At 48.8% G+C, this 13870-nt stretch overlaps 1 protein-coding gene across 1 annotated transcript in view; it reads right to left on the bottom strand.

Annotated features, from left to right (window-relative positions):
* MAN2B1 (mannosidase alpha class 2B member 1) overlaps positions 1-1370 on the bottom strand; it is a 271321-nt gene extending 269951 nt beyond the window's left edge. Inside the window, exon 1 of the mRNA XM_069230399.1 lies at positions 1202-1370. Coding sequence (XP_069086500.1) covers positions 1202-1276 — 75 coding nt within the window. The 5' untranslated portion in view covers positions 1277-1370. The remainder of the gene's footprint in view (positions 1-1201) is intronic.
* Positions 1371-13870: the final 12500 nt, after the last annotated feature.

Here is a 13870-nt window from a genome sequence, read left to right as displayed (position 1 = left end):
GACATGTCATCAACATCCTGATAACACGTTAATCTAATAGGGTGGTCAGGTAAGAAAAACAAAGAATAGTTCAAACTGCGGGCTGGGTAGATGAGGCACAGTAAGCACCGATCTTAAGGTTACACAACACTAGAAGTTATCCTGTGCACAGTTGTAATCCGATACTGAAATAAAGGTCCGTCCTGAATTTATTGAGATTCATGGGACTAAAATAACATGGAAGAGATTCACGACATGAAGCTGCTCATTTTTTGTAATATTAGAAAACTAGGCTAACAAGAGTTACCAAATGGCCAATAGATCACGCCACTTTACCGGCAATCTAAACACACCGAGGGACAATGTCACAGACTAAAATGGCACATCAGGCTAAGAAATCAGCTGTAAAAAGTCACATGAATGTGTTCTAATAAACATGACATCACAGGTCGTAATGTCAAACTTTGACATAAATGATGCCAAAGACAGGCTCCTCGGTAAAATGCTAAACAGATACAAATGTAAAATAATAAAACACCAACAAGGTATTAGTAAATTAAACTCATAGCTGAGAGTAGCCCTAAATGAATAACATATACAGGAGGGCTATTTTAGAGGAGTGGAGAAACACGATGGTATGGCCAAAGCAGCTTCTACCATCAACTGAAAGGTGTGCAGGGAAGCTGCTTCTAAGGTGAACCTTTTTTTTGTTTTAATAAACAGGCTATAACGCGCTTGAAAGCTATTGGCACATGGCATACATCTAAGTCAGTTTCTAGCTGTTCTACTGGGGGTAGTATTATATTTAGCCTGGAATGATTTGCAACTCAAACCAAACTCCAAATGCATATCACTCAAAACGAGCGCGCCTTTAACCAGACATGGCTTTTGAGTTAACTGCATGCTATATTCTGGGACTCGCAGTGTTGATAATTTAGTTAAAGTATAGAGCCAAATGTACGAGCAGAGTATTGCCGCTGACCAACCACCTAGAAGGAGAAGAATAGCTGAAGGTGTCACAAATGGTAGGGGGCAGTTAGCAGCAATTACTGATTTAAAGACAAACTGCAACTACTAGTACAGGGTACAAAAGTAGCGGTGAATTTATGTACCATTACCCCAAACGAAAATGTCCGTCACATTACCAACTGACTCAGTCCTCTTTCTATGGTCACGACGGTACCGCTACCCTGCCCACTGTAACAGCGGTACCCGGCCTCACCTGGTACCCACAGCCAACGGCTTCATCTTGAGGTAGCTCTGCCAGGAGCATCAAAAGGAACAGTGCAACAGCCATGACCACTGAACGATCATGTGACCAGTCAGGGATACCGAAGCCCTCATTTATGGAGCCTACGCTTCCGGCTCCCCGCTGCTTGCAGAATGACGTCACCGCCTGAGCCGCAGCTGATTGGAATGGGCGGGGCTTGGTGTCAACAGAGTCAAGGAGGGCACGTGAGACAGAGGAACAGAAACAAGAAGGGCGGAAATGTTAGGAACTGAGTTAACAGGGAGCGTAGGCTTGCAGTGAAGTTCTTGGGGGTGGGTGCCTCACCCCACTGCCAATAATTGGGAAGAGATACGAATTGGAAGTGAACTGTAAACCGTTCTCTGCTAGAAAAGGTAAGTATCGTTTGGCTTTCAAATGCAAGTGACTCCTGCTTAACCCCTTCGCTGCCAGGCCTTTTCCCCCTCCTGTGCCAGGCCCTTTTTTGCCTATTTGGGGCAGTTCGCGCTTAGGCCCTCATAACTTTTTGTCCACATAAGCTAACCAAGCCAAATTTGCGTCCTTTTTTTCCAACATCCTAGGGATTCTAAAGGTACCCAGACTTTGTGGGTTCCCCTGAAGGAGGCCAAGAAATTGGCCAAAATACAGTGAAAATTTCGTTTTTTTCAAAAAAATTGGAAAAAGGGGCTGCAGAAGAAGGCTTGTGGTTTTTCCCCTGAAAATGGCATCAACAAAGGGTCTGCGGTGCTAAACTCAGCAGCTTCCCAGCTTTCAGGAACAGGCAGACTTGAATCCGAAAACCCAATTTTTCAACACAATTTTGGCATTTTACTGGGGCATACCCCATTTGTGCAATTTTTTGTGCTTTCAGTCTCCTTCCAGTCAGTGACAGGAATGGTCATGAAACCAATGCTGGATCCCAGAAACCTAAACATTTCTGAAAAGTAGACAAAATTCTGAATTCAGCAAGGGGTCATTTGTGTAGATCCTACAAGGGTTTCCTACAGAAAATAACAGCTGAAAAAGAAAAATATTGAAATTGAGGTGAAAAAACCATCAATTTTTCTCTACGTTTTACTCTGTAACTTTTCCCTGCAATGTCAGATTATCGAAAGCAATATACCGTTACGTCTGCTGGACTCCTCTGGTTGCGGGGATATATAGGGTTTGTAGGTTCATCAAGAACCCGAGGAACCCAGAGCCAATAAATGAGCTGCACCCTGCAGTGCGTTTTCATTCTATACCGGGTATACAGCAATTCATTTGCTGAAATATAAGGAGTAAAAAATTGCTATCAAGAAAACCTTTGCATTTCCAAAAAGGGCCCAAGATAAGGTGTTGAGGAGCAGTGGTTATTTGCACATCTCTGAATTCCGGGGTGACCATAGTAGCACGTGAATTACAGGGAATTTCTCAAATAGATGTCTTTTTTACACACACTCCTATATTTGGAAGGAAAAAATGTAGAGAAAGACAAGGGGCAATAGTACTTGTTTTGCTAATCTATGTTCCCCCAAGTCTCCCGATAAAAATGGTACCTCACTTGTGTGGGTAGGCCTAGCACCCGCGACAGGATATGCCCCAAAACACAACGTGGACACATCACAGAAAACAGAGCTGTTTTTAGCAAAGTGACTACCTGTAGATTTTGGCCTCTAGCTCAGCCGCCACCTAGGGAAACCTACCAAACCTGTGCATTTCTGAAAACTAGAGACCTAGGGGAATCCAAGGAGGGGTGACTTGTGTGGCTCGGACCAGGTTCTGTTACCCAGAATCCTTTGCAAACCTCAAAATTTGGCTAAAAAAACACATGTTCCTCACATTTCTGTGGCAGAAAGTTCTGGAATCTGAGAGGAGCCACAAATTTCCTTCCACCCAGCGTTCCCCCACGTCTCCCGATAAAAATGATACCTCACTTGTGTGGGTAGGCCTAGCGCCCGCAACAGGATATGCCCCAAAACACAACGTGGACACATCACAGAAAACAGAGCTGTTTTTAGCAAAGTGACTACCTGTAGATTTTGGCCTCTAGCTCACCCGTCACCTAGGGAAACCTACCAAACCTGTGCATTTCTGAAAACTAGAGACCTAGGGGAATCCAAGGAGGGGTGACTTGTGTGGCTCGGACCAGGTTCTGTTACCCAGAATCCATTGCAAACCTCAAAATTTGGCTAAAAAAACACATGTTCCTCACATTTCTGTGGCAGAAAGTTCTGGAATCTGAGAGGAGCCACAAATTTCCTTCCACCCAGCGTTCCCCCACGTCTCCCGATAAAAATGATACCTCACTTGTGTGGGTAGGCCTAGCGCCCGCGACAGGATCTGCCCCAAAACACAACGTGGACATATCACAGAAAACAGAGCTGTTTTTAGCAAAGTGACTACCTGTAGATTTTGGCCTCTAGCTCAGCCGCCACCTAGGGAAACCTACCAAACCTGTGCATTTCTGAAAACTAGAGACCTAGGGGAATCCAAGGAGGGGTGACTTGTGGGGCTCGGACCAGGTTCTGTTACCCAGAATCCTTTGCAAACCTCAAAATTTGGCTAAAAAAACACATGTTCCTCACATTTCTGTGGCAGAAAGTTCTGGAATCTGAGAGGAGCCACAAATTTCCTTCCACCCAGCGTTCCCCCACGTCTCCCGATAAAAATGATACCTCACTTGTGTGGGTAGGCCAAAGCGCCCGCGACAGGATATGCCCCAAAACACAACATGGACATATCACAGAAAACAGAGCTGTTTTTAGCAAAGTGACTACCTGTAGATTTTGGCCTCTAGCTCAGCCGCCACCTAGGGAAACCTACCAAACCTGTGCATTTCTGAAAACTAGAGACCTAGGGGAATCCAAGGAGGGGTGACTTGCGGGGCTCGGACCAGGTTCTGTTACCCAGAATCCTTTGCAAACCTCAAAATTTGGCTAAAAAAACACATGTTCCTCACATTTCTGTGGCAGAAAGTTCTGGAATCTGAGAGGAGCCACAAATTTCCTTCCACCCAGCGTTCCCCCAAGTCTCCCGATAAAAATGATACCTCACTTGCGTGGGTAGGCCTAGCGCCGGCGACAGGAAACACCCCAAAGCGCAATGTGGACACATCCTAAATTTTGGAAAAAAACAGAGGTGTTTTTTGCGAAGTGCCTACCTGTAGATTTTGGCCTCTAGCTCAGCCGGCACCTAGGGAAACCTACCAAACCTGTGCATTTCTGAAAACTAGAGACCTAGGGGAATCCAAGGAGGGGTGACTTGCGGGGCTCGGACCAGGTTCTGTTACCCAGAATCCTTTGCAAACCTCAAAATTTGGCTAAAAAAACACATGTCCCTCACATTTCTGTGGCAGAAAGTTCTGGAATCTGAGAGGAGCTACAAATTTCCTTCCACCCAGCGTTCCCCCAAGTCTCCCGATAAAAATGATACCTCACTTGCGTGGGTAGGCCTAGCGCCGGCGACAGGAAACACCCCAAAGCGCAACGTGGACACATCCTAAATTTTGGAAAAAAACAGAGGTGTTTTTTGCGAAGTGCCTACCTGTAGATTTTGGCCTCTAGCTCAGCCGGCACCTAGGGAAACCTACCAAACCTGTGCATTTCTGAAAACTAGAGACCTAGGGGAATCCAAGGAGGGGTGACTTGCGGGGCTCGGACCAGGTTCTGTTACCCAGAATCCTTTGCAAACCTCAAAATTTGGCTAAAAATACACATGTTACTCACATTTCTGTGGCAGAAAGTTCTGGAATCTGAGAGGAGCCACAAATTTCCTTCTACCCAGCGTTCCCCCAAGTCTCCCGATAAAAATGATACCTCACTTGTGTGGGTAGGACTAGCGCCCACGAAAGGAAAGGGCCCAAAACACAACGTGGACACATCACATTTTTTTATAAAAAGCAGTGCCTACCTGTGGATTTTGGCCTGTAGCTCAGCCGACACCTGAGGAAACCTAGCAAACCAGTGCATTTTTGAAAACTAGAAACCCAGGGGAATCCAAGATGGGGTGACTTGCGGGGCTCTGACCAGGTTATGTTACCCAGAATCCTTTGCAAACATCAAAATTTGGCCCAAAAAACACTTTTTCCTCTCATTTCGGTGACAGAAAGTTCTGGAATCTGAGAGGAGCCACAAATTTCCTTCCACCCAGCGTTCCCCTAAGTCTCTCGATAAAAATGGTACATCACTTCTGTGGGTAGGCCTAGCGCCCACAAAAGGAAATGGCCCAAAACACAACGTGGACACAACATATTTTTCACAGAAAACAGAGGTGTTTTTTGCAAGGTGCCTACCTGTGGTGTTTGGCCTGTAGCTCAGCCGGCCCCAGGGGGGGGGGGGGGGGGGGCAGAAATGCCCTAAAATAAATTTGCCCCCCCAACCCCCACCCTCCCCCGTCGGGAGCGACCCTTGCCTACGGGGTCGCTCCCCCTGCGTGACATTGGCACCAAAAAACAAATCCCCGGTGCCTAGTGGTTTCTGCCCCCTTGGGGGCAGGTTGACCTAAAATCAGCCAATCTGCCCCCAAGGGGGGCAGAAATGGCCTAAATACAATTTGTCCCTCAGGGGAGCGACTTTTGCCTGATGGGTCGCTCCCCATCTCTAAAAAAAAAAAACAAAGAAAAAAAAAAAGAAAAAAATGAAAAATTCCCCTGGCGCCTAGAGGTTTCTGCCCCCCCCCCCCCGGGGGGCAGATCGGCCTAATAATAGGCCGATCTGCCCCCCGGGGGGGCAGAAATGGCCTAAAATAAATTTGCCCCCCCAACACCCACCCCCCCCCCGGGAGCGACCCTTGCCTACGGGGTCGCTCCCCCTGCGTGACATTGGCGCCAAAAAACAAATCCCCGGTGCCTAGTGGTTTCTGCCCCCTTGGGGGCAGATTGACCTAAAATTGGCCAATCTGCCCCCAGGGGGGCAGAAATGGTCTAAATATAATTTGCCCCCCCAGGGGTGCGACCCTTGCCTGATGGGTCGCTCCCCATCTCTAAAAAAAGAAACAACAAAAAAAAAAAAAACACAAAAAAAAAATTGCCCTGGTGCCTAGAGTGTTCTGCCCCCCCCCCGGGGGCAGTTCGGCCTAATAATAGGCCGATCTGTCCCCCGGGGGGGGCAGAAATGGCCTAAAATAAATTTGCCCCCCCAACCCCCACCCCCCCCCCCCCCCGGGAGCGACCCTTGCCTACGGGGTCGCTCCCCCTGCGTGACATTGGCGCCAAAAAACAAATCCCCGGTGCCTAGTGGTTTCTGCCCCCTTGGGGGCAGATTGACCTAAAATTGGCCAATCTGCCCCCAGGGGGGCAGAAATGGTCTAAATACAATTTGCCCCCCAGGGGAGCGACCCTTGCCTGATGGGTCGCTCCCCATCTCTAAAAAAAAAAAAAGAACCAAAAAAAAAAACACAAAAAAAAAATTTGCCCTGGCGCCTAGAGGTTTCTTCCCCCCCTGGGGGCAGATCGGCCTAATAATAGGCCGATCTGCCCCCAGGGGGGGCAGAAATGGCCTAAAATAAATTCCCCTCCCCCCCAGGGAGCGACCCTTGCCTAAGTGGTCGCTCCCTTTGCGTGAAATTCACGCAAAGAAAAAACTCCCTGGTGTCTAGTGGTTTCTACCCCCCTTGGGGGCAGATTGGCCTCATCAAAATAGGCCAATCTGCCCCCAAGGGGGGCAGAAATGGGCAAAATATAATTTTCCCCCAAGGGGAGCGACCCTTGCCTAAGGGGTCACTCCCCACCAAAAAAAAAAAAATGAAAAAAAAAAAAAAAAATTGTCCCTGGTGCCTAGAGGTTTCTGCCCCCCCTGGGGGCAGATCGGCCTAATAGTAGGCCGATCTGCCCCCAGGGGGGGCAGAAAAGGCCTTCCCGAAAATATGCCCCCCTGGGAGCGACCCTTGCCCAAGGGGTCGCTCCCTTTTGTCAATAACCATAAAAAAAAAAAAAAATCCCTGGTGTCTAGTGGTTTCTACCCCCCTTGGGGGCAGATTGGCCTCATCAAAATAGGCCAATCTGCCCCCAAGGGGGGCAGAAATGGCCAAAATATAATTTTCCCCCAAGGGGAACGACCCTTGCCTAAGGGGTCGCTCCCCACCTCAATAAAAAAAAAATGAAAAAAAAAAAAAAAAAAAAGAGGTCCCTGGTGCCTAGAGGTTTCTGCCCCCCCTGGGGGCAGATCGGCCTAATAAGGCCGATCTGCCCCCAGGGGGGGCAGAAAAGGCCTTTTCAAAAAAATGCCCCCCCTGGGAGCGACCCTTGCCCAAGGGGTCGCTCCCTTTTGTCAATTTCTACGAAAAAAAAAATAATCCCTGGTGTCTAGTGGGGTTTCAAAAACCGGATTGCAAGCAATCCGGCTTTTGAAACCCTCGGAGGGACTTCAAAGGGAAGGAAATACTTTTCCTTCCCTTTGAAGCCCCTCCGGGCCTCCCAAGTGATTGAAAAAGAAATGCTTTTGCATTTCTTTTTCAATCGCGCTGGAAGCAGAGCTTCCAGCGCGACGAGGGAGGCCCCTGTGACACATCAGCGCGCGCGCGCGCGCGCTGACGTCACAGGGGGGGTGGGGGGGGGGTCGGGGGTGGAAGGGGAAGGTCTTCCCCTTCCATCCCCGACTTGGGGGGGGGAGGGGGGTGCACGGGGGGCGCGCTAGCGCGCCCCCAAGTTCCCCTGTGCCATGGACGAGATGATCTCGTCCAAGGCACAGGGGAACTGTAGCCTTGGACGAGATCATCTCGTCCAAGGCACAGAAGAGGTTAAAAAGGAAATCTTGTAATCAATCTTTGAGGTAAGAATGAGAACTTTCATAGCTATGGAGAAGGAAAGTTTCAATTCTATTAGGGACACAGAGGTGAGGATTATGCTCATCTTTCTTCACTCTTTATTAAGACAGCAAGTTCAAAGTTCATGAAGCAAGAACAGAAAAAAACTACATTTTCCATAGGACAACGTTCCCATGACGGCCATAGTCCAATCAAAACTGGTTCAGACGATAGATTAAGTATCCCTTGCCGCCTCTCGACTTCACTGCAGAGGGAATTCAGCATTCTCAGGTTGTTGTCATCTCTGAACCTACGAGAGTAACATCATATATTCAACGAAGGAAGAATCGAATCCAGAAAGATTGAACAAGCAAAAAAAAAATCAAAGTTTGCATGTATACCAGAGATCTCCAATTCATGTGAAAAATACAAAGCATAACACATAACAGACCAATTATCAAGAGTTCCAATATCTGGTTGTAAACATAGATACCAACAGAAATCAGAGACGTCTTCTACAGTTCCCGGGTGGGAGAAACATTCCATGTGATGGGAGGGATAATCCTCACCTCTGTGTCCTTAATAGAATTGAAACTTTCCTTCTCGATAGCTAGGAAATTTCTCATTCTATGGCAGGACCACAGGCGAGGATTATGCGTGTTCAAAGTTTACTTACCACCAATGAGGGTGCTTCATGAATAGGTTTAAAATAACATTTCTTAAAGGTCAATTCCGACGATCAGTCCTCGGCATTCATGATATCCTCTAATCTGCCGCCTACCTGGATAGCCTTTGAGGCCATAACATCCCTATTAGAGTATGCCCCAAATACATCTTCATTGAGACCTGCCTCCGCCAATATCCGTCTGACCCATCTAGCTATGAAAGGGGAGGATACTGCCTTAAAGGGTTTCTTTATTGAAATCAACAATTGGCGTTCTCCGGGAGGCCGAAACTTGGCTGTCACCTCCTCATAAGCCTTGAGGCATCGTACTACACAAAGTTTCAGTGCATGAGGAAAAGCTGGATAGGTTACAGACCTTGGTCTTCCTGGAAACCGTCAATGTGACCCCCTTTGGGGAAAAACTCTGGCTGAGACATCTAATGCCCTGACATCAGACACCCTCTTGCAGGAAATGAGGCACAGTAGAATAGCTAATTTAGCTGACAATTCCTTCCTAGAAAGGTACTGGTTATCCTGCCACAAAGATAATAGGTGCAGGACCTGATTGACATTCCATAACTCCGAGTACCTAGGCTCTGGAGGATTAGAAATTCTAATACCCTTGAGCAATTTGCACACCCAAGGGTGCTCCCCCCCCCCGGCCGATTGTGGAGAGAGGGATGACCTGCCGAAATTGCTGATCTGAAGGAGTTGATGGAGCAATAAGACAAGCCTGATTCCGCTAACTCAGCGAGGAAATTTATGATATCCGTAACCTGGGCCCCCATGGGATGGATTTGTTTTCCCAAATACCAACAAGCCCATCGATGCCACACGGACTTGTAAGGTTTGCAAGTTCCCGGGGCCCAGGTCTGTCTGATGAAACTCTGAGCTTCCTGTGAAAGTCAGCCGTCCTCCCAACGAGCCTGGAACTTTTCCAAGCAACTAGTGCGAGGTGACCCTGAAGGACCAGGGGATGGTAATGGCCCGTAGGATCCGTGAGAATCGATGGAGAGCTCGGAAGTAGGATTGGGAAATCGCAAGAGAGCTCCAGCAGGGACGGAAACCACACCTGGGATCTTGACAGTGGGGTTAACAGAACCACCGTAGCTCAATGAGGACGGACCTGGGCCGACACTCTCGGGATCAGAATGAACACGGAAACGCATACCCCAAGTGGTTCCCCCAGTCCTGCAAGAAAGCATCCACTGCTGAAGCCCCCGGATCCAGACGCTAACTGAAGTATATCAGCAATTGAGTGTTCCATCTGGACGCAAAGAGGTCCACCAAGCATGGACCCTACCGCTCCATGAGTGCCTGAAAAACTACACTGTCCAGGCCAGTCGCTGGAGTCCCCAGAAACCTGGAGTTCCAGTCTGCTAGAGTGTTCTGGGAGCCCAGAAGATACTCCGCCGTCACCGAAACCTGGTGTTAGAGGCAAAAATGCCAAAAATCTTTCGCCAATTCCGTGAGGGCCTTTGAACGCGTGCCCCCTAGGCGATTTATGTACTGCACCGCAGACACATTGTCCATCCTCAGGAGGACCACACAGGAAACCCTGTCCAGAGTCAAAGATCGGATTGCGAAAGAACCCACCAGGAGTTCCAGGCAATTGATGTGCAAGTTGAGTTCCTGTGGAGTCCACCGTTCCCCAAAGGAGACATTCCCACATTGGGCTCCCCAGCCCTGCCAGCTGGCGTCTGATTCTATGACCATGTCCGGGGAGGCACAGAAAATCGCCCTGCCATTCCACGCCTCCATGTGTTCCAGCCACCAATGGAGTTCCGCTTTCGCCTCCTGTGTAAGGGAGATGAGTTCGGAGTAGGTGAGGCCACGTCTGAGATGATGCGCCTTCAGATGTTGAAGTGCTCGATAGTGAAGAGGGCCTGGAAAAATGGCCTGGATCGAGGATGACAGCAGACCCACTACACGGGCTAGCTGTCTGAGAGAAATTCTGTCACCTCTCAAAACCTTTGTCAGTTCCTACTTGATCTTGGAGATCTTCGCAGCGGGAAGACTGAGGACTGCTGACTGGGAGTCTATGAGAAAACCCAGAGAGATCATCGATTGCGATGGCAGCAGTTCTGATTTCTGCTGATTTATCACAAACCTCAGATCCTGGAGGAGTGCAATAGTCGTGGTCGCGTTGGACAAGATTTGCGACTGAGATTGATCCTTAAGAAGGATATCGTCGAGGTAAATTATTAGACGAATCCCCCATGAACAAAGGTATTCCACCACTGGTTTGAGCAGTTTGGTGAAACACCACGGTGCTGAAGAAAGACCGAACGGGAGGGATGTAAACTTGAATACCTGACCCCTCCACCGGAATTGCAAAGATCTGCGATGACGGGAAAATATTGGGACCGTCAGATAAGCATCCTTGAGAGCCAAACGGATCATTCAGTCCCCCTGAAGGAGAAGGTCTCTGAGCATATGGATGCCCTCCATCTTGAAATGTCTGTAGACCACCCATTCGCTGAAGTCCCTGAGATTGATAACTGGGCAAAACCCTTTGTCCTTCTTCCGTACGAGAAAGAGATTGCTCAGAAAACCCCTGGGGTGAAGGACAGACGGATGGAAGGCCCCCGTCCGAAGAAGATTGTGCACTTCTGAATCTATGAGAGCTGATTCCGCTGCTGAGAAAATCAAGGGTTTTGAAGGTCGTTCCTGAGCCGGTGTTCCCCAGAACTCTATGTGGAACCCTGAAACAGTCTGCAATACCCAAGAATCCAAAGTTATACATGCGCAAATATGCTTGAATAGCTGAAGTCTCCCTCCTATACACTGAGGGGAAGAATGGGTAATTCTTACCGGAAGGGCCTCCTGGGGAGTTCGCCCCTCCACAGGTGTTTCTGCTGGTTCTACCTTTCGCTCTACCCCGATTGGGAAAGAAGGCGCCTTGGCGACCATCCTGCCAGCCGTTGTTCTTGTAGCCATAGGAGATGGAGCCTTGCTAGGAGAGACGGCCGGAGGAGTGAGCCCTGCCTCATCCGGCCCTCCAAAAACCTTGCCCAGAAAAATCGTTTTGATGGATGATTGCGCCTTATCTAGAGCTGAAAAAGTGGCGACAAATTTACCCAACTCCTTCACAAATGGGTCTCCAAATAAGTTGCCCTGGGCGATCGCCCCTGCCTCTGAATTGGACAGCTCCCCCAACTTGGGGTTGATTTTTATGAGTAGGGAGCAGCGTCTCTCCGCCGAGATGGCGCAATTCGCATTGCCGAAAAGACAAACCGCCCTCTGGGCCCACCCCACCACAACATCCGAGTGTCAGTGCGTGTGGCGTGTTCTGCCAGTTGGATAATTTGCATTAGGGGTCCTAACCCATCTAGGAGCTTGTCCTGGCAAGCCCTTCAGGACCGATCAATCCTCTTCTTAGGGTCCTTGGTGAATTTGGCAAAAAAGATGCACATTTTTGGATCGATGTCCGGAGTGGCCGCCACCTTTTCCGGCAAAGTAGGATGCAGGCATTCAGCCTTCAGACGGGCTCTAACCTCCTTTTTCCAGAGGTTGCCTGATCTTACTGGCTACATACTCAGCCACCTTCTGCTCCGGTCGCCACTCAAAGGACCTGGGGTGGTAAATGGCCTCGGGTTCGAACATATCTGAGCTGGAGTCTTCAGTCTCCAGTGGAACTGGTGCGGCAGCCCCGGGCGACCGGAGTCCTGATCCTCCACAGAGGAAGAATCCCCCTCCGAATCGTCCTCCACCCGTTTAGGAGACCCCCTCTCAGGGTCCAATAAGTGGTGCCCCAAGTCACCTGCCATTCCGAGAACCAAACCCTCCCAGCAGGGTAGGCGCTTAGGTGCATGCTCACTCTTTGAACAAACCTCCACGAGGTGCTGGAGGCTGTCCAGGTGCCCGCATCGCACTTGCGCAACTTCTTGGGAGTTATGAATGCCTTGGCCAAAGGTCGACCTCACTTCTCCCCACTCATGCCAGTACCCTTAGAAACCTTCTCAGTAAGTTGTGCCACACTCACTTTAATAGGGGCCAGGGCCTGGGCAGTAGCTTGCAAGAGTAAAACATCTACCCCAGGGGGTAGAGCGCGGTGTGAAGGGCCCTCCCCAGGGGACAAGGTGGGGAAAAAACTGTTTTCTTGGGTGGACTGCATGGTGAATAAGAGGACTCGGATGACAACAGACAAAACGTCCTGCAGTTATAAAGGGAAGCCCCCCCACTTATCTGTCACAACACAAGGCCAAGAATATACAGACCAAACGATGTTCTGACGCGCTGTCAATAACACGCGAACCTGGTTCGGGCAAAAATACCCTTGCCGCAAAGTGGTATCAATCTTGCCACAAAGGCGTCTGGTGCGGGTTGAAGGGGTTAAAATAAGCTGCGGCTTATGGAAAATCCCATTGTGCACTTTTCCGACGTTCGCGAGCACTCGAACTGAGAAAAACGCGCTGTAAACCAGAGCAGCGTGGAAGAGCGCCCCCTGGAGGAGCGGATGCGTCACAGCGAGGTGAATCTGCGCTCAGGCTGAAAAGCCTGCTGGGCTTGAAACGCATCCCAATAATGGCTTCAGGAAGAGTATAAATGCAAGCACGGAGCCACAAACACTAGCAAAAAAACAGTTGAAGAAATTTAGAGGCAGACAGAAGAAGTCGGGAGGCGGCAAGGAATACTTATACTATCGTCGGAACCAGTGTTGATTGGCTTATGGTCATCATGGGAACGTTGTCCCATGGGAAATGTAGTTTTGTTCTGTTCTTGCTTTATGAACTTTGAACTTGCTGTCCTAATAAAGAGTGAAGAAAGATTAGCATAATCCTCGCCTCCGGTCCTGCCATAGAATTGAGGGATCGCGTGAAAGGCACCAGATATTTGAATGTGGCTGTGAGAGTAGCTTATACCGTCCAGCCGTCTCAAGCTACCCTTTGTGAGATGAACATAGTTGCCCATGCAGTCCACAGATTTCAAGCTGCACAATGCTAAGCAGCGTTAGAAGCTCCCACAGTCAATAGATCTGAAGTTGTCCTATGTACGGGAAAAGTAGTAGCTTCAACAGTCCAGAGATCTCAAGATGACCCACATCAGGGGTGACTAGCAGAAGCGCGTCTGACTTTATTTGGTTTCTTATCTTTAATTTATAAGGGGACGTGTTAAAGGTTTGATGGACCTTTTGACTGTGCTTAGAGTAACTCCCACCATAAGACTCAAATTCAATACTAATCAATAACAATATCAATCAATATTATCAATAACCATTGGAGTCAGTAACCTCACAAACTATGACCCCTTTGGCCATGAATAACCACACCTTT

The sequence above is a fragment of the Pleurodeles waltl genome, chromosome 4_2 (genome assembly GCF_031143425.1).
Source record: "Pleurodeles waltl isolate 20211129_DDA chromosome 4_2, aPleWal1.hap1.20221129, whole genome shotgun sequence".
Classification (NCBI taxonomy): Eukaryota; Metazoa; Chordata; class Amphibia; order Caudata; family Salamandridae; genus Pleurodeles; species Pleurodeles waltl.
This window is presented reverse-complemented; position numbering and strand designations above follow the sequence as displayed.